The sequence below is a fragment of the Bombina bombina genome, chromosome 2 (assembly GCF_027579735.1).
Source record: "Bombina bombina isolate aBomBom1 chromosome 2, aBomBom1.pri, whole genome shotgun sequence".
Taxonomy (NCBI): domain Eukaryota; kingdom Metazoa; phylum Chordata; class Amphibia; order Anura; family Bombinatoridae; genus Bombina; species Bombina bombina.
In genome coordinates, this window is record NC_069500.1 from 1,109,955,612 (window position 1) to 1,109,977,871 (window position 22,260).

A 22,260-nucleotide genomic window follows, 5' to 3' on the forward strand; every position below is an offset into this window, starting at 1 on the left:
TACTCTGTATCACATTGTTATTGATTAACACTGCATAACATTGCACATTGTATGATTTATCACTCTTAAACCACATTGATACTGGTTTATACAGCATATCACTTTGATTTATCACTTTAGTATTATTTAGATTTGTTAATATTAATCTTTAATATTTAGCTATATAAGTATAGAATTATTTGGTCACATCTCTTCTCTTACACTTAGGGCGCCCCCTCTCTTTCTTTTTTGATCAACTTAAATAATAAAGGACTTAAATTCACTAGCTGTATTGATCAAGAAAGTGTGGTTTTTCTAGATTTGTGTCTCCGCTTTAATGAACATGGTGGAATAGATAGCTGTACTCATTTTAAAGCTGTTGATAGCAATAGCTATCTGGACTTCTCCAGTAACCATTATTATCCCTGTAAAAGGAATGTCCCATACGGACAATTCAAGAGAATAAGGCATAATTGTAGCTTACTATCAGACTACGATGAACAGAGCCTTATACTTAAAGAGAGATTTAAAGAAAAACATTATCCAGTTGATCTCATAGAATCTAGTTTTCAAAGAGCCAGAAATGAAAATAGAGAAAATTATTTTACTCTAAACCAAAATGCCCGACTAACAAGATCAGGAATAGAGAAACCTGTTGAGATAAGATTTATTATACAGTATAATTGCAGTCACAAACATATAAGTGATATTCTTCAAAAACATTGGAGAATACTTAAAAGAGATCCAATCCTAATTGACCTGATTGGTGATGGTCCTTCTATTGTATACAGGGAGTGCAGAATTATTAGGCAAATGAGTATTTTGACCACATCATCCTCTTTATGTATGTTGTCTTACTCCAAGCTGTATAGGCTCGAAAGCCTACTACCAAATAAGCATATTAGGTGATGTGCATCTCTGTAATGAGAAGGGGTGTGGTCTAATGACATCAACACCCTATATCAGGTGTGCATAATTATTAGGCAACTTCCTTTCCTTTGGCAAAATGGGTCAAAAGAAGGACTTGACAGGCTCAGAAAAGTCAAAAATAGTGAGATATCTTGCAGAGGGATGCAGCACTCTTAAAATTGCAAAGCTTCTGAAGCGTGATCATCGAACAATCAAGCTTTTCATTCAAAATAGTCAACAGGGTCGCAAGAAGCGTGTGGAAAAACCAAGGCGCAAAATAACTGCCCATGAACTGAGAAAAGTCAAGCGTGCAGCTGCCAAGATGCCACTTGCCACCAGTTTGGCCATATTTCAGAGCTGCAACATCACTGGAGTGCACAAAAGCACAAGGTGTGCAATACTCAGAGACATGGCCAAGGTAAGAAAGGCTGAAAGACGACCACCACTGAACAAGACACACAAGCTGAAACGTCAAGACTGGGCCAAGAAATATCTCAAGACTGATTTTTCTAAGGTTTTATGGACTGATGAAATGAGAGTGAGTCTTGATGGGCCAGATGGATGGGCCCGTGGCTGGATTGGTAAAGGGCAGAGAGCTCCAGTCCGACTCAGCCGCCAGCAAGGTGGAGGTGGAGTACTGGTTTGGGCTGGTATCATCAAAGATGAGCTTGTGGGGCCTTTTCGGGTTGAGGATGGAGTCAAGCTCAACTCCCAGTCCTACTGCCAGTTTCTGGAAGACACCTTCTTCAAGCAGTGGTACAGGAAGAAGTCTGCATCCTTCAAGAAAAACATGATTTTCATGCAGGACAATGCTCCATCACACGTGTCCAAGTACTCCACAGCGTGGCTGGCAAGAAAGGGTATAAAAGAAGAAAATCTAATGACATGGCCTCCTTGTTCACCTGATCTGAACCCCATTGAGGACCTGTGGTCCATCATCAAATGTGAGATTTACAAGGAGGGAAAACAGTACACCTCTCTGAACAGTGTCTGGGAGGCTGTGGTTGCTGCTGCACGCAATGTTGATGGTGAACAGATCAAAACACTGACAGAATCCATGGATGGCAGGCTTTTGAGTGTCCTTGCAAAGAAAGGTGGCTATATTTGTCACTGATTTGTTTTTGAATGTCAGAAATGTATATTTGTGAATGTTGAGATGTTATAATGGTTTCACTGGTAAAAATAAATAATTGAAATGGGTATATATTTGTTTTTTGTTAAGTTGCCTAATAATTATGCACAGTAATAGTCACCTGCACACACAGATATCCCCCTAAAATAGCTATAACTAAAAACAAACTAAAAACTACTTCCAAAACTATTCAGCTTTGATATTAATGAGTTTTTTTGGGTTCATTGAGAACATGGTTGTTGTTCAATAATAAAATTAATCCTCAAAAATACAACTTGCCTAATAATTCTGCACTCCCTGTATAGGAAGGCCCCTAACCTTAAAAATATTTTGGCACCGAGTAAAATAGTCAAACATAAAGCTAATAATATATATCACATTTCTAAGAAATCAAATAATAGAAGAAATATCAATCCTTTAACCAAGAGTAGGGGAGCCTATAAATGTAGAATCTCTAAATGCAATAAGTTTTAGTGCACTTTTCTTTGAGTATATCACATCCACACATTAGCGTCACCACTCTAGTATCACTGACAATACACATTTTTCTTTTAGGATCATTATTTTGTGTCATTTTATATGATCGGACAATTTTCATTCATCATTAATTCTATATCTATTTCATATGTCCGTGTCTTTTCTCCATATGATTAGCTATTTGACTTACTCGTCTAAACGATTCAACTATATGTATATATATTATTATTTTAGTCAAAGATCCATTGAGCCGTCAATACTATTTATTGCTACAATTTGTTTAGCGCTAGATTTGAAAAAGTATCATCATTTTGTTCATTGTGCTGAGGTTTAAACAGTATGTATAACGAATGTTGCATCTATTGTATTGCATCAAATGATTGTTACATAGAGATTGTATGAGCTGATATATGTACTTAACAGTGTTTTAACGGTTATACCATGCACCCCTTAGCCAAACTTTAGGATTTGATTAACACATCTGTGTTTTGTGGGTGTGTGAGTATGCTAACTCTTGATTGGTTTGTTTAGCCTTTACAAGGTAGCAAGGTAGTTCACACATTTATGTAGCCTGATGAAACGGCACTGCAGCTGAGAAACGCGTTGCAAAACAACTTTTTAAAGTTTTATTAAAGTTTTATATTTGTCCTACCTTGCTCTGAGACAATTATTCTCCATCCTATTTCTATTGGGTTTAACAATTATCGGTTCTCTGCTTGACACTTGGCTTAGAACGACAGTGGCTTGCCTCAAATTGTAATAGCCATCATTCTTGGAACTATCTTCCAGCTTTCTGAGGAACAGCTGATCTAATCACAGAGAGTCAGCCGAAAAGTCTCACAAAGTTTCGGCTCGTTTGATATTGCACTGTTTGTGCAATCCCGTATGTGAGTATAGGTCTACCGCTATCTGTTGTGTGTCAGACTGTGCTTTGGGTAATCTGCACCAAGGGCGTCTCTTGTCTTACATTACAAATACACTCCTTCACCTTATGAGACGCCTCCGTCACACGTAGATGTTTGGTCCTGAGTGAGTCAGCCGAGCGGCTCTGAAGCTTCGGCTTGCCAGATATTGCACTGCTTGTGCAAACACACTTGTGAGTATCGAATCATTGTTTTCCACCTATATCCCGCTCATATCCTAGGATTTTATGCACCAGAGCACCTCTTCTTTGTCTTTCTAGGACGGAGCGTACTATTTAAGAAGCAGCAATGCACTACTGGGGCCCCATCCGATATTCAGCGTCGCCCGCAAAAGCCGGCGACGCCATTTTTTGCGTATCCTATATACAGCTCCGCATATAAATGAGGCACATATATTTCACCCGGCGGACGTAGTTTTTCCCCCATAGACTAACATATAAAACCCGCGCAATTTGGTATCCAATATCCAGCGCAAGGCCTTACGTGGCGAAAATGGAGAAAACTTACTCCATTTTCACCTCGCCATAAAAAGCAGCCGTAGCAGGCCTTGCGCTGAGTATGGGAGCACCGTAACTCCCTAAAATGCCTACAAAAAAAAACCTAACACCTAATGCATGCGCAATGTCTATCTACCTGTCAACCGCAATCCCCCACCGCAATACCTAGTAAAGTGTTTAACCCCTAAACCACCGCACCAGGACCCCGCCGCCACTAAATAAAGTGTTTAACCCTTAAACCGCCGCTCCCGGACCCCGCCACCACCTACATTAAATTTATTACTCCCTAATCTGACCCCCCTACACCGCCGCCACCTACATTAAATATATTAACCTCTAATCTGACCCCCCTACACCGCTGCCACCTACATTAAATTTATTACCCCCTAAACCTAAGTCTAACCCTAACACCCCCTAACTTAATTATTATTTAAATAAATCTAAATAATATTAATATTATTAACTAAATTATTTCTATTTAAAACTAAATACTTACCTATAAAATAAACCCTAAAATAGCTACAATATAATTAATAATTACATTGTAGCTATTTTAGGATTTATATTTATTTTACAGGTAACTTTGTATTTATTTTAGTTAGGTACAATAGCTATTAAATAGTTAATAACTATTTAATAGCTACCTAGTTAAAATAATTACAAAATTACCTGTAAAATAAATCCTAACCTTAGTTACAAATACACCTAACACTACACTATCAATAAATCAATTAAATAAATTAACTACAATTATCTAATATAAAATACAATTAAATAAACTAAACTATATTACAAAAAAAAACTAAATTAAAAAAATATTACAAGAAGTTTAATCTAATTACACCTAATCTAAGCCCCCTAATAAAATAAAAAAGCCCCCCAAAATAATAAAATTTCCCTACCCTAAACTAAATTACAAATAGCCCTTAAAAGGGCCTTTTTTGGGGCATTGCCCCAAAGTAACCAGCTCTTTTACCAGCCCTTAAAAGGGCTTTTTGCGGGGCATTGCCTCAAAGTAATCAGCTCTTTTACCTATAAAAAAAAAGAAATACAATACCCCACCCAACATTACAACCCACCACCCACACACCCCTACTCTAAAACCCACCCGATCTCCCCTTAAATAAACCTAACACTACCCCACTGAAGATCACCCTACCTTGAGCCGTCTTCACCCAGCCGGGCCGAACTCTTCATCCGATCCAGGCACAAGTGGTCCTCCAGCCGGGCAGAAGTCTTCATCCGATCGGGGCAGAAGAGGTCCTCCATCCAGCAGAAGTCTTCATCCAAGCGGCATCTTCTATCTTCATCCTTCCAGCGATGAACAGCTCCATCTTGAAGACCTCCGGCGTGGAACATCCATCTCTGCCGACGAATACCCGACGAATGACTGGTCCTTTAAATGACGTCATCCAAGAAGGCGTCCCTCGAATTCCTATTGGCTGATAGGATTCTATCAGCCAATCGGAATTAAGGTAGGAAAAATCTGATTGGTTGATTTAATCAGCCAATTGGATTGAACTTCAATCCGATTGGCTGATTGGATCAGCCAATAGAATGCAACATCAATTCTATTGGCTGATCCAATCAGCCAATCGGATTTTTCCTACCTTAATTCTGATTGGCTGATAGAATCCTATCAGCCAATCGGAATTCGAGGGACGCCATCTTGGATGATGTCATTTAAAGGACCAGTCATTCATCGGGTAGTCGTCGGTAGAGATGGATGTTCCGCACCGGAGGTCTTCAAGATGGAGCCGCTCATCGCCGGAAGGATGAAGATAGAAGATGCCGCTTGGATGGAAGACTTCTGCTGGATGGTGGACCTCTTCTGCCCCGATCGGATGAAGACTTCTGCCCAGCTGGAGGACCACTTGTGCCCGGATCAGATGAAGAGTTCGGCCCAGCTGGGTTAAGACGGCTCAAGTTAGGGTGATCTTCAATGGGGTAGTGTTAGGTTTATTTAAGGGAGGATTGGGTGGGTTTTAGAGTAGGGGTGTGTGGGTGGTGGGTTGTAATGTTGGGGGGGATTGTATTTCTTTTTTTTTACAGGTAAAAGAGCTGATTACTTTGGGGCAATGCCCCGCAAAAAGCCATTTTAAGGGCTGGTAAAAGAGCTGGTTACTTTGGGGCAATGCCCCGCAAAAGGCCCTTTTAAGGGCTATTTGTAATTTAGTTTAGGGTAGGGAAAATTAATTATTTTGGGGGGCTTTTTTATTTTATTAGGGGGCTTAGATTAGGTGTAATTAGATTAAACTTCTTGTAATATTTTTTTATTTTTTGTAATTTAGTGTTTGTTTTTTTTGTAATATAGTTTAGTTTATTTAATTGTATTTTATATTAGATAATTGTAGTTAATTTATTTAATTAATTTATTGATAGTGTAGTGTTAGGTGTATTTGTAACTTAGGTTAGGATTTATTTTACAGGTAATTTTGTAATTATTTTAACTAGGTAGCTATTAAATAGTTATTAACTATTTAATAGCTATTGTACCTAGCTAAAATAAATACAAAGTTACCTGTAAAATAAATATAAATCCTAAAATAGCTACAATGTAATTATTAATTATATTGTAGCTATTTTAGGGTTTATTTTATAGGTAAGTATTTAGTTTTAAATAGGAATAATTTAGTTAATAATATTAATATTATTTAGATTTATTTAAATAATAATTAAGTTAGGGGGTGTTAGGGTTAGACTTAGGTTTAGGGGGTAATAAATTTAATGTAGGTGGCGGCAGTGTAGGGGGGTCAGATTAGGGGTTAATATATTTAATGTAGGTGGCGGCAGTGTAGGGGGGTCAGATTAGGGGTTAATATATTTAATGTAGGTGGCAGCGGTGTAGGGGGGTCAGATTAGGGGTTAATATATTTAATGTAGGTGGCGGCGGTGTCCGGGATTGGCGGTTTAGGGGTTAATACATATAATGTAGGTGGCGGCGGGGTCCGGGAGCGGCTGTTTAGTGGTTAATACTAGGATAGGTTTATTGCGGTTTGGGCTATGGCGGTTATTGCGTTGTGGGGGGTTGTCGGTCTAGGGGTTAATACATTTATTATTAGGAGTGAGAGGGGGGATTGCGGATATAGGGGTATACGTGTCGGGATGATGTTTGGGAGGCGTGTTAGACAGTTACGGGAGATTTCATATTTTAGTAAGTTTTTGAAGGCGCAGGCAGTTTCTAAAGTGCCGTAAGTCACTGGCGATTCCAGAAATTTGTACTTACGCTTATTTCTGGACATTGCTAGTTTGTCCAACTTACGGCACTTTAGCAACTGCCGGCGGGGTATATGTAATACCCGATGTGCGAGGTGAAACTACGGGCGGCGCGGGTTCCCTCGCTTGCGCCAAAAACTATGCCGTATATCGGATTGCGCCCCTGGTTTATAAATGAACACATGGGTGAACCAATGACAATCGGGTATATATATGCAGCCACCAATCAGCAGCTAGAACCTAGGCTCTTTGCTGCTCTTGAGCTTACCTAGATAAACCTTTCAGCATAGGATAACAAGAGAAGAAAGCAAATTAAATAATATAAGTAAATTGGAAAGTTGTTTAAAATTGCATGCTCTAAATCACGAATGTCTAATTATTTATGACTTTACTGTCCCTTTAAATGGACACTAAACCCAATTTTTTTCTTTCATGATTCAGATAAAACGTGCAATTTTAAGCAACTTTCTAATTTACTCCTAATATCAATTTTTATTTGTTCTCTTGCTAACTTTATTTAAAAAGCTAGAATGTAAAGCATAGGAGCCGGACAAGTTTTTGTTTAGAACCTGGGTTAGGCTTGCTTATTGGTTAGTCAAATGTAGCCACCAATAAGCAAGCGCTATTCAGGGTGCTGAACCTAAAATGGAACGTCTCCTAAGCTTTACATTCCTGCTTTTTAAATAAAGATAACAAGAGAATGATAAAAATTGATAAATAGGAGTAAATTAGAAAGTTGCTTAAATTTGCATGCTCTATCTGAATCTAGAAAGAAAAAAATTGGGTTTAATATCCCTTTAACTAACATTTTTATTCATTCATTTGTTCAATAAATACCTGCATTTTATGAAAGGGTTACATTTAAAAGTAATTCTAAATCACAATATCCTATCATAATATTGTAACAGTTACATTTTCCTTTGGATTACAAATGTTACAAAGAGACAAAAATGTAGCAATCAATTTTTTTGTGTGTGAAATAAGGTGCGTATGCATTAAAAGAGAACATTCTGTATTTACATTTTCAGCTACTGTATAATCTACTTAGTATTTTTACTGGTACTAAATAGTAAAATAACTTATGGGAATGAATGACAGAAATATGTAAACTTATTGTTTCTCAAATGCAAATATTATGTAGGGGAGTGGTTACAGATTACCTCAGGCGCAAAAGATCAAGTTCATCCTGTCTGGCATAGCAGCTTGCCTAATCACTGTTGTTTGAGGTGAGAGAGTCAGACTTACAAAAAATACATGATGTCAGCTATCTACATCAGTCATTTTTGACCTTTTCTATACAAAATTATTTACTAGCTTTCTAAACTGCTATAGAGATACATTTGTTTTGCATTGGATAATAGACGCGAGGAAAAAAATATGCTGCTGCAAATTTAAATTTTATTTAGAATAAATTAAATCTTAAAATGTATTATTACAAAAGGTGATGCTATGCCTGGGTGATCTCTGTAGCACACTTAGGGGCCGATTTATGAAAGTGCAAGAGGACTTAATACGATGTAGCGTATCATGTCTGCCGCACATCGATAAATGCCGACAGTGTATGCATGGAACTTTAATAAACTTTTAATAAGTTTAGTTTAGTTAAGTTTTATTATCAAATCTTGGTATCTTTAGTTGAAAAACAAGTACTTAGAGTGTGCACGTGTCTGGACCATTATATGGCAGCAGTTTTGTTATTTATTTGAAAAGAGAACTTAATGGCAGCACTATTTCCTGCCTGACCTCCAAATGTTAGCGCACCTGAGACTTTTGCTCGAGCAATAACTTTTTACTTTCAACTTGTAATTTAAGCACAAGAATGAGAGCACTATTGAGCGCTAATATTTTTTGGGCTCCACTTATATTCTAGGCCAAAATGTTTAATTATGCACATAAAAAAATAAAATACACTTTTATTATAGTGTTTTCATTCCCACCCAGAGAGGTTGGAAAGCATTCTATCGAATGCAAAACCTCATCCTTCTATGTGGGGTACAAAATGATTGGTTGATTTGTGCAGGAGCTCATTTATATCTCTCCCTGATTGTCCACTGCAAAGGAGTTAAGGTAAACAACATTCAAGAGGCTTTTTGAAGGTTGTTTCAGTTTTAAATGCTGTTTAAAGGGCACAGTGTACCATATATTTTTCTTCCCTTTAATTTGTTCCCAATTATCCATTTTACCTGCTGGAGTGTATTAAATTGTTTGCAAATTGCTCCTTTACATTTACATCAGCATTTGAAATGGCTAATTTTGCCTGTGGACATGAAACCCACATTTTTTCTTTCATGATTCAGATAAAGCATCCAATTTTAAACAGCTTTTCAATTTACTTATGTTATCTAATTTGCTTTGTTCACTTGGTATCCTTTGTTGAAAAGCATACAAGGTAGGGCCAGGAACTTGGAGCTAACTGCTGATTGGTGGATGCATGTATATGACTCTTGTGATTGGCTTACCAATATTTTCAGCCAACTCCCAGTAGTGCATTGCTGCTTTTTCAAGTATGGATAACAAGAGAATTAAGAAAAATGAATAACATAAGTAAATGGATTGGCTATAGAAAGCTATGTACATATAACCAGCAGAAACAATTACACTCCCAATGGGGGCTATGAGAGATAAGTAATAACATGTTAATTTTAAATTTAAAGTATTGTGCTTTTGTATACAGACAGAGATAACATAAAGAATGACTTTCAAAGAACAAAATCAGATATTTAATTTAAAAAAATAAACCTAAATGATCAATTTCTCATACATTTTTTACTCAGAAGCTGTTATGACAAGTCACTGTAAACACATTAAGGGGGGAAACAAATATTGTAATATAATTACAATATTTTAACTATTATTAATCATTTTTGCTGTCTAGAAAAGATAATAGTTATTAATTGATCAGTCTACCCTACAAGCACCTTATAAGAATTATCAATGTTTATATATCATGGTAAATTGTGTGTATCACTTATAATGTTAATTTGTACAAAGAAAATGTGACGGTAGCTACTGTTAAGCACAGTTACACCCTTTTCAGAATTTATATTAATTGAAACCAGTTTTAAACCCCTCAGGGATTCTAGTATAACTGACTGTAAAAGCATGGTGTTTTACTTAAAGGGATATAAAACCTTAACATGTTATTATGTGATTCAGACAGAGCATACAATTTAACAAAAAAAGTTTCCAATTTATTTCTATTATCAAATTTCCCTATTCTGCTTACACCCAACTGAATGGCCCCTCTGCAACCCAAAAGAGAAACCCGCACTGCCCCTTCCAGGGGTAGGTGGAACAAAAGCCCCATCAGAAGAAGAGGATGACAATAAAACATCCCTCTTCCCACCAGTTAATACCCCGAGACCCACTTCTAAAACCCTCACAAGCTGCAGGCCTGTTTTTAGGCTTAGCAAAACAGATCCTACCACAAACTTTAGTTAACCTACCTTGTGCCCACTCCTGTTCCCTGCTCTTACCTGATAACTGCCACTGCTCGTCCATCACGATGCAGTCCTCCTTCTCAAAATGCTCTTTCTCTTGGGTTGCAGCTGCCACAGGGACCCTGATTCTCGCAGAACCTTCAACCCTGTGCCTGTGGCTACTCCTCCTCCTCTGTGATCCCCTGCTTCCTTCAGGGCTTAGCTGTTCGGGCGTGAGCACTACATGGGTTGAGGCCTGGCCTCCGAGTCTCCTCCTCAATGCCACTGGAGGACTACAGGACACTTCACAGCTGCTGCATCAGCCATGTAGACCACTTGTCCATCAATGCTGAGACAGCATGTGAAGTTGATAAGAGGCAGAGAAGATGCTATCACCAAAACTTTTGAAAGTGATCAGGCTCTCTTCCATTCAGCCCTCCCCCCCTCCCTTTAAAAACTGCCTCCCAAATTCTTTCCAAACTCCTTCCTCTTAGGCCCCTTCATCCTACGTGCTGCTCGTACGGTATATATAGATATATATACTGTATAAATAGAAATATATATTTAAACATAAAAAAACTTTATATTCTATGTGATGAACATAGGAATTTTAGGGTATTTGACTGGGAAGGGCACAACAGTGTATATATATACACTCACTGGCCACTTTATTAGGTACACCTGTTCAATTGCTTGGTAACACAAATTACTAATCAGCCAATCCCAGGGCAGCAACTCAATGCATTTAGGCATCTAGACGTGGTGAAGACGACTTGCTGAAGATAAAATCAAGCATCAGAATGGGGAAGAAAGGGATTTTGAAGGGGGCATCGTTGTTGGTGCCAGACGGGCTAGTCTGAGTATTTAAAAAATTGCTGATCTACAAGGATTTTCACGCACAACCATCTCTAAGGTTTACAGAGAATGGTCCGAAAAAGAGAAAATATCCAGTGAGCGGCAGTTGTGTGGACAAAAATGCCTTGTTGATGTCAGAGGTCAGAGTAGAATGGGCAGACTGGTTCGAGATAATAAAAAGGCAACAGTAACTCAAATAACTACTCGTTACAACCAAGGTATGCAGAATACCATCTTTGAATGCACCACACATCGAACCTTGAAGCAGATGGGCTACAGCAGCAGAAGACCACAACGGGTACCACTCCTGTCAGCTAAGAACAGAAAACTGAGGCTACAATTCGCACAGGCTCACCAAAATTGGACAATAGAAGATTGGTAAAACGTTGCCTGGTCTGATGAGTCTCGATTTCAGCTGCAAAATTCAGATATTAGGGTCAGAATTTGGTGTAAACAACATGAAAGCAAGGATCCACCCTGCCTTGTATCAATGGTTCAGGCTGGTGGTGGTGGTGTAATGGTGTGGGGGATATTTTCTTGCCACACTTTGGGCCCCTTAGTACCAATTGAGCATCGTTTAAACCCCATGGCCTACCTGAGTATTTAATCACATAGCACATATGTCACCATGTCTATTGCTGAAGGGGCTCTTGTACTCTGTACACTGTTTTGTCTGAGGACGAGTCTGTTAGACTCAAAAGCGTTCACATTAAAAGTGACTACTAATACAAGACCTTTGGAGTGCGTTTCTGTCTAGCTTTGTATTTTACCTCTTGCTGCACCCAGGGCTGTTGAGTGAAAAATCTGGAGTGCACTTTGTTCGAAATATATATATACTGTATATATATGTGTATGTGTGTGCATATTTACACATATAAACATAAATACACATATATAGATATATATAGACATGTATACATAAACAAATGCAAATATTAGACATGTATACTGTATCTGTATAATATATATATATATATATATATATATATATATATATACTGTATATATATATATATATATATATATATATATATATATATATATATATATATATATATATATATATATATATATATTCATGCTAAAAGGATGTCAGCCACACTAAACCTTCTCTGGTAAATCTGTTTAACCATGGACTTGTAATATCAATTTGTGTAATAATTTTAGTGCAGTCCAGCAAAACTGATATTGCACTCCACTTGTAATCTGGACCATAGTTTGCTCAAAATGGAGTCATCTTAGTAAACAATAGTAAAAATAGAAAACAAATTTGTCAGTGGCCAGTGTGTGTGTGTCTAGCTCACTTCTTGGGAGTTTTATTGTATTCAGTGGTTTATATCTAAAAAAATATCATGAATGGATCTTTAATATGATGTCTACAATGCTGTAGCTAAATTATAAAACAAATGGACATAAATGACTGAATAAATGTCTGTTTCCTATATTCAAATAATGAATAGCAATAACCTATTATGGTTATGCAAATGGAAAAATATTCTGCCCCACCAGCTTGCTTCTATAAAGTTCTTTATTTGCTGATCTTAAAACCCACATACACACATAAAAAGTAGGTCTACCTGTGTATGCTGTTTAAGCTAGAAGCTGAGTGCAGACTTTGTATGTATTGTTCATACAGCATAATAGCCTGCCATGTGACCACCTTATAAATATGAGCAGTAGGTTTTTTCATGATTACATATCTTTGGAGGCTAGGGCAGCCAAACAGATTAAAAAAGGGACCAAGCAAGGGAGGGAACCCCCCCATCTCAGAAACCTCTCAGTGAAGAACGTATTAGACACTAGCCCCACACAGCTATTTAGCATACAGACAACTCTACAACAGTTTACTCTGCATAACATATGTAGGGGTTTTCACTTCAAAATATGACATAGCAAGTTTATTTTGTGGTGTTTAAAATAGACAGCTAAACCTACGGTAAATCTCAGAGGAAGGATCACTTATGCATACACAAGTGTACATAATGGCCCTGAATTCCCAAACAACAGATTGTCAACATTGCCCATATGTTCCAAGTGCATGTAAATGGTACACTTGTTATATAAACCGACATCCATATTGTAAATAAATCTTATTATGATAACCAAATTTAAGGTTTACTAGTCTCCATGAGGGGTTGCAGAGACAAGAGTAATAACAAAATGTAAAGCAAGTTAAGAGCATGGTCAGTAACAGAGATGTTTAACTGCCCACAGCTTATGAAACCATAATTAGTTCAGCTTCTTAATCACATAGCACATATGTCACCATGTCTATTGCTGAAGGGGCTCTTGTACTCTGAACAATCTGGGCTGAAGTAAAAACTTTCTTATCTTATCAGGTGGTACAATATCCTCTGCTTTATAGGCTAGCTCATCAAAATTTAGGTAGCTGCCAGTGTATCTCATGTGTGGATTAATACTAATCTCCGCTTTTTGCACCAATGTCTCAGCTTTAACAAGCTCCTATGCTTGAAGCTCATCATATATATTGTTCAGGTAGGTAGAAGGTACTGGAAAGGCTCTGACTTCCACTTTAGAGGACTGGATTTGTTGGGGAGAAAAGGGGGGAAGAAGACTAAGTGAAAAAATGTCCCCATCATCTCGTTCAGTTCCTGCTTGAGCTCATGCAAGTGCCTCAGGGGAACTGATTCACCTCTGTCTCCCATGGTGCAATTATATTCATGTTGACTGCAGAGCAGGAGAAACAGTCCCCACTCCAGCATTAGGTCAGGCATGGATTTGCAGTAGGCAGTCTGTCTTTAGTGAAGAGATTTAAGTATTCAATCAAACATTTCAGGAAGATGACTCCCGCTAATGTACAGCACTCATTGGCCGTTGTAACTGGAACCACCTTGGGATGGGGTGGAGTTAGCATATTGTACCCAGAGTTCCCTGGTGCATTTGTAACAATGTTTACAGAGTACTTCTATACAGTATATGTATACATATGTATTTATGTGTGTATACATGTCTGTACATACATATATACATATAAATATGTAAATACATATGTACACACACACACACACACATATATATATATATATATATATATATATATATATATATATATATATATATATATATATATATATATATATATATATATATATATATATATATATATATATATATATATATATATATATAAATATATATATATATATCTATATACATACACACACACACACACACATACATATAGATATTTAGAGTTAGACATGTGTATGTACGTAACTCTATGTTAAAGCCCTTGCATGCCCTTTTTTAATCTGAGACCTCATATCTTTGAGCCCTTATAACTTTTATGGAATATTATTTAAGATTGTTTTATTACTAAACAGTGTTATTATGGGTGTAACTGTACTAATAAATGTAATTTATATACAATGTAATTTATATACATACACACACACACACACACATACATATAGATATTTAGAGTTAGACATGTGTATGTACGTAACTCTATGTTAAAGCCCTTGCATGCCCTTTTTAATCTGAGACCTCATATCTTTGAGCCCTTATAACTTTTATGGAATATTATTTAAGATTGTTTTATTACTAAACAGTGTTATTATGGGTGTAACTGTACTAATAAATGTAATTTTGATGTGTTTTGTGCCACTTTGTAGTAGAGCGTAACAGATAACCAGAGCTCTACGATCACACTATCCCGTTGCGTATTAAATTCAATTGCGCTCAAGCAAACATGTTTCAAACTGTAATATGTGCCCTACTTCCAACACATGCAAACAGTAGCGATAAACCCACTATTGCTCGTGCACAACAGTTAACGTGCCATTGGTAATCTATCCCTATGGTATGAGAAAAATTACATGTATACTGGACTCAATTCTAATTTTAAATAAAGTCAAGTTATTTCAAATGTCTTTGCTTATTAATTATATCTAAAACGGAATTCAAAGAAGTCGTTTGAACTTTGAAATGCGTTTAAGGCTTGTGGTGGGCTTACCAGTCTCACATTCTTTGATTGAACTATCTTCTGCCATCCTTACGATTGATTGGCTACATCGTTATGTGGATATGTGGGCTGTCATCTTACTTAATAACCGATTGAGGGCTGGAAGTGTAAACATATTGGAATTAGCCTGTTGATGTGTCTTCTATCTAGTTATTAAAAGTTTTTACACTATATGCGGCCCGCATTGTTTTCTTCGGTGTCTTTTCCGGAGCTGGGCATTGGATTGTGACCCTCCTAGTATCACAGAAGAGTGACATTCTGCTTTCAAGTTTATTTCCAGTGAATCGTTTGGGGCACGGATGGCTCCTGGGTGGGCTTCATTCCCCTCTCTGACTGCTGTTCCCTTACCTCATAGGATTGAGGTAATATCTCGTAGTAGGATCGCTTATCGTTCTTCCACAGGCTGTGTTTTGAAAATCCCATTCCACTATTATTAGACTGTCCTGGGGTTTTATTTTTAGGACATCTATAGACTTGTTCTCCCATTCATGCTCTGTCGTTTTATTTCCATTTTGTACTTTGCTTGTGATCCATGTTTATCCTTCTATAGTTGGGTCACTTACATTTTATTGATATTATTAATTTTTTTATATTATATTATTGATATTATTATATTATTGTGTTATATTTATTGCAGTGGTGGGTATTATGCTAGACTTCTTTCTTTTTTTGCCATATATATATATATATATATATATATATATATATATATATATATATATATATATATATATATATATATACTGTATTTAGATATACTGTATCTATATATATCTATTCAAAGTACTGTGCAAAAATCTTAGGTCACCATTAGATTTGTTGTTTTAGCAGTGGTATAATTACCATAGATAATTATTTCTCAGTCTCTTTATTAAAATACAACCAGAAAATACAGGATATTTGTGTGCAGTATTAAAAAACAGATTCTATAGGCTAAAGTGGCAAGTATTTAGTGTGACCTCCCTTTACATTTGAGCAATAACAGGAACCATTACCTGGCTCTCAGAAACCTAAATTAAAAGGAACCCTAATTAATGTCATTGTTAAAAACTGTATTTGTCCTACTATTTCATGTCAAAATGACTGCTGTGAAAAAAGGTATATTACACCAGGTTTGTGCAAGACATGCTTTAGCATTACATACACATGTGGTATGAGTTTAATTCAATGGAAGCTTGCTAATAAGACCAACTTTCAAGTACATCATTCCATTCAAAATGCCAAAGATCACAGAATTTGACAGACATAAAAATCATACTTTTGCATCAGCAAGGCCACTCTCAAAGGGAAATCAGCAAACAAGCTGGATACTCAAGATGTGGTATTCAAGCTGTTATAAAGAAATTTGATGAATCAGTAGAGGTCAAGGACAAAAAAGGATTGAAAAACCAAGAAAACTTTCAAAATCTGATGAGAAGTTTCTCTGAGTTTCTTCTTTGAGAGACCGGAGAAGTTGAGCAATGACCTGGCTTAGCATCTGGCAGCTTTATCGGGATGCCAAGTTGACCCATCTACAGTCCGAAGAAGCTTGATCAGGAATGGTCTTTGTGGAAGAGTAGCAGCCAAGAAACCACTTTTTTTTAAGAGGAACAAGGTGAAAAGGCTAAGATATACTAAAGCTCACAAAGACAAATTAAGTTCAGTGGCAAAGAGTATAATGGAAAGACAAATCCAAGTCTGAAATTTTTGGGTCCAATCATAAACAATATGTGAGAAGAAGAGTTGGAGAGAGATGGAAGAATGAGTGCTTGCTGCCTTCAGTGAAACATGGTGGAGGGTCTGTCCTGGTTTGGGGCTGCATTTCTGCCAGTGGTGTTGGCGATATTGTCCTAATTGATGGGATCACGAATGCTGAAAAGTACAGACAGGCTTTAATTCATCATGCTATTCCTTCTGGAAAACGCCTGATTGGGAATGGGTTTATTTTCAGCATGATAACGATCCCAAGCACATTGCTAATGCAGTGAAATCATTTTTTAAAGAACAAAACAGCTGATAAAACACTGATAGTCATGGACTGATCTCAACAGAGTTCAGACCTGAATATTATAGAGGCCGTATGGGATCACCTGGACAGATAAATAAATAAAAGACAGCCTAAATCAAAAGAAGAACTCTGGGAAGTGCTGAAAAAAATCCTGGTATAATATGCCAGAAGATTACTTCAGAAAACTTGAGGACAGTTTCCCCAAAAGAGTTCAAGATGAAGTCATTTTTTCCTGAAAATTGTATTTTTTTTTATATTTTGTGTACATAATTCCTATATTTTCTGTTTGTATCTTAATAAGAGACCGAAAATAAATAAATATGGATAGTCATTAGAACTTTGATTAAACAACAAATCCAATGGTGGCCTAAGACTTTTTCACAGTACTGTATTTATATATATATATATAATGTCAAATAGCTGATGGCCCAACCTCTGTGGTGTAATGATAACCTGGGTGCAATCCTCAAACGTCATGTGTAGATAATTGTAGAAAAGGAGGGCACTCACAGGAATTATTAATTCCAACAATTCCAAAACATCAAATTTTATACATGAATAGTCATAGTTGACGTTTCGGCTCTTTCTTCGAGCCTTCTTCAAGACAGGTTTTTATCTTAATGCGCTTGTAAGCCGTTCTCCCTGAGGAAAAATCAACAATTAATTTTCTACAATTATATATATATATATATATATATATATATATATATATATATATATATATATATATATATATATATATATATACTGTATATATACACTGCTATTTTCTCTCTATTGGCAACAAGTTACTAACATTGTATTGCTTGCAGTATTAACTTTATTAGCACTATGATGAACTTTCGGGTACTGCAACTTGTTTGTATGAGATATAATAACATGATTTTAATACATTAATTGGGCACAATTAAAATAAATTGCAAAAACAAAGAAGTAAAAAAGTAATCTATATCTTTTAAATTAGAACATAAAATTATATCTTCAATCACAGTGGACTAAAATAGTCCTTTTAATGGAAAAACAAAAAGAGATACTGTGCCGGTATTTAACGCTGCCGCTTGAGCTTTTTGCTCTAGTCAGGTTGCGTTTGTATTATGAGTTGAAAGTAACTGTTTTCGCTTGAGCGCTAACCCAACGAGAGCAAAAAGCTGAACATAGAATATTGCGTGCACAGTCACATATTCCCAATAAAAGTGAAAGGGGAAAAAAGTGGAAAAAAAATAACACCCAATTCTCTTGCATACCCGATCGCATATTCTCATGTGTGCTAACCGACATGAAAATATGAATATTTCCCATTACAATGTTCATCACATAGCAGAATATGTTCTATTTATTCATAAATACATGTTTCTACATACAGTATATCTGATGGTATTTTGGTACAATATATATTTATACCTATATATATAAATGATATATTTATATATATAGAAATACCTATTTATAAATACTTAGAACATATTCTGCAATGTGCAGAACATTGGAATGTGAAATATTTACAGTAAATACACAGTATAACGCTTTATTAAGTATGAATATGACATAATTATGATTTTACATGTTTTCATCTACTTAACTGCAAAGGGCTCCAATGCACTTATATATATATGTGTATATATGTATTTATGTGTTTATATGTGTATATATGTCTGTAAAGACATATATACACATATAAATACATAAATACTTATGTACACACATCTAAACACTGTACTTTGTAATGTATTTTTGATGTGTTTTGTGCAACTTTTTTGTTTCGCAAAACAGTTAACCAGAGCACTAAGGATGCCATTTATCATTGTAGCTTAAATCGCGATTGCACTCAAGCGATTGCGTTTACATTCATCTTGTAATACGAGCAGTAAACTCAACGAGCACAAACACCCACTATAAACCAATTATCGCTAGCACGTAACTGTTAGCGCTCCACTTGTAATCTGGTCCACAGTGTGCAACATATTCTGCAATTTTAATAATACTTTTGAACCTTATAAATGCATCATTCATATTTTTAGTCTTAAATGGACAGCCTAGTCAAAATTAAACTTGATTCAGATAGGTCATGCAATGTTAAACAACTTTCCAATTTACTTTTATCATCACATTTTTATTCTTTGTTGAAAGCTAAACCTAGGTAGGCTCACATGCTAATTTCTAAGCCCTTGAATGTTGCCTCTTATCTCAATAAATTTTGACAGTTTTTCATAACTAGACAGCGCTTATGTGTGCCATATTTTGATAACATTGTGCTCACTCCCATGGAGTTATTTATGAGTCAGCACTGATTGTCTAAATACAAGTCTGTCAAAAAACTGTGATAAAGGGTCAGTCTGCAGAGGCTTAGATACAAGGTAATCACAGAGGTAAAAAGTATATTAATATAACAGTGTTGGTTATGTAAAACTGTGGAATGGATAATAACGGGATTATCTATCTTTTTAAACAATAAACATTTTCAAGTAGACTGTCCCTTTAATAATAGGTATTATGGTGCAAAACAATGCATTATAAAAGACTGAATGTTTCACTATAATACACAACTAATAATACTTTATCTCTTGTGAAAAAAGCTTGTAGGTGTAGCTATATAATCTAGAGTTTTATTATGGTTAGTTGGATTTAATGTATAATATGTTTTTTAAGCAAAAGGATAACTATGCAATTGATAGTTTGTTACGGTAACTAACCTAGTAAATAAAGGGACATTAATCTTTTTTTCCCCTATAGAATACTTTATTACGCTTCATTATTTATTTTCCCCACTTTTCCTGAAATGAACTTCTGAAAATTGTTTTTTACACTGCCCCAAGAGAGGCTGGAACTGAATCTTGCAAATCAGATTCCTGACCTTGCTACATGCTACACAATAAATTATTGATCAGTGCAGGAAATAATGTATATATGTTCTTTGCTGGCTGCTGCAAAAAGGTAAGGTAAACATACTCACAAGACTTTCCAAGGACAATAGACTGCAAACCCCCCCCCACAAATCCAATGCTTTAAAACATTTATTTTTGTGCAGATCTTTTGAAATAAGATTAATTGCTTAATATTATATATATATATATATATATATATATATATATATATATATATATATATATATATATATATATATATATATATATATATATATATATATATATATATACTGTATATATAATTAATTTAATGTCCCTTTAAAGATACAAAAAATGTTAACCAGAAATAGAAAGAAAATTGATGTTAAACAAGTACAGACACATTTGGATAAATCAGCATACACACACTGTCTGTGACATAAGCTAATTGTTATTTCTAGGTATACATTATAGTATATCAGTCATAACATCACAGAGACAATCTATTTTTAAGCATTTTACCACATATAGAGAAAAACAATAGTTTACCTTATCAGTCTGAAAACTGAGAGCAATACCATATCTGCAGTATGTCACAAAATGCTCACAGTTGTCCCACAGTAAGCTGTAAGCAGTAGCTCCCACCAGTTTTTCAGCCCTCTGAACGACTTCTTCAGCAGGAAGAGGTTTGTTTTTCACACTGTGGTCCATGTGATTGATCAATATGATACCGCCATATGCAAAATCCTTCACTGTGTCCACCCTCACACTTGCCATCTTGGTTAGAACTCCCAATATCAGCCTTGTGTTGGTCACAACTCTCTGAATTCGAGATTTATCTGAAGAAAAAGCAGGAAGTATATCTGGCATTAAATGAGCCACTTTATTGTCTCCTAAATAAATTCCAAAATGAACAAAGAGAGTTCTTGGAACTTCAAAAAGGTCACCTCTTTTGAAGAGAGACAACTCATAAATGTTGGTATTTTTATTATCTATTATTTGTCTACAATTTGTTTTAAGGTTCACGAAAACAAGTATCTTATCCAGGACATAAGATAAAATATCCAGCACTGAGGTTTTCATCTTCACTAATTTGTTGTAGCTTTAATGAGTGTACACAGAATTTTCTCTGTGTGTAGGTTGGGACCTGTATCTTAAAGAGCTAAAGAGGATTGGGTAAAATTGTAGGTGGTGCTAAGAAGCTAGCTTCAGTTCTCATAAATTAATAGGGATACATATACACCCATGTGAGAGAAAGTTATCACACTGTTAACTCTTTAGTTCATAATTTAGTTCATAAACTAACTATTCTACAATAAGTTCAATAAGTTTTCTGCAATCAGCTTATGTTCTCTGCTGCCAAAGCAACTAAAGTGCATGGCATAAGGTACTGCCAGTACAATTTCTAAAACTTTTTACAGCCTTGTGATTGTGAATGTGGGCAAAACAACTTCTGTGCAATAACACTTGTTTTTTTATTCTACACCCAACCTATTTTCATGAGCATTGTTAGAAGTTAGAGGCAAAGTATTAGTATGCACATGAGGGATAAAGTGTAAATACAGAGTGGATCATTTAAAGGTGCATGGGAATCAGTAGTATACTGGCTCTCTACAGCCACAATTTACTATTTAAAGACACTTTAGAAAGTGTGGTTGAAAAAATGATTAGCACAGTATGTAGTACATACTTACTGTAACTATCAGCACCCATGTAAGTGAAGAGATCAGAGTTAAAAATGCTGCTGCTTTATAGCAGGTAGTGCACATTCCTATGCTGGGGAGTAGTATCCCCAGAATACTACAGATATCCTCAATCACCCCAAAACAAAGATGAAAGCAGGTAGGGAATCTGTAATCTAATATAGTGTGCACATTTCATCTACTTATATTGATCAGTAGAGTATAATTTTTTAATTGTTTACAGTATTTGACTATTTGAAGCCTGAGCAATGCTACAGCTACTTTTCTGCAATACTTATAAACATTACCCTTGGATATTTTAACTTGAATCACGACCATGGGCCGATGATCTAAAG

At 35.8% G+C, this 22,260-nt stretch overlaps 1 protein-coding gene across 1 annotated transcript; it reads right to left on the reverse strand.

Moving 5' to 3' along the window:
* Positions 1-294: 294 nt before the first annotated feature.
* Positions 295-21,305, reverse strand: LOC128647437 (lecithin retinol acyltransferase-like). The gene is made up of 3 exons (XM_053700225.1): positions 20,772-21,305; positions 10,610-10,775; positions 295-404 (listed from the first exon to the last, which is right to left on the reverse strand). Exons 1-3 carry the CDS (start codon positions 21,303-21,305, stop codon positions 295-297), a joined length of 810 nt encoding a protein of 269 aa, XP_053556200.1.
* Between the last annotated feature and the right edge of the window lie 955 nt (positions 21,306-22,260).

Coding starts and splice junctions, on each gene's coding strand:
- LOC128647437 (XM_053700225.1), bottom strand. CDS start 21,305: ATGAAAACCTCAGTGCTGGATATTTTATCTTATGTCCTGGATAAGATA. Junction 10,776..20,771: donor TCAGTTTTCAGACTGATAAG/GTAAACTATTGT, acceptor ACGCCCGAACAG/CTAAGCCCTGAAGGAAGCAG. Junction 405..10,609: donor CGAGCAGTGGCAGTTATCAG/GTAAGAGCAGGG, acceptor TTCCTTTTACAG/GGATAATAATGGTTACTGGA.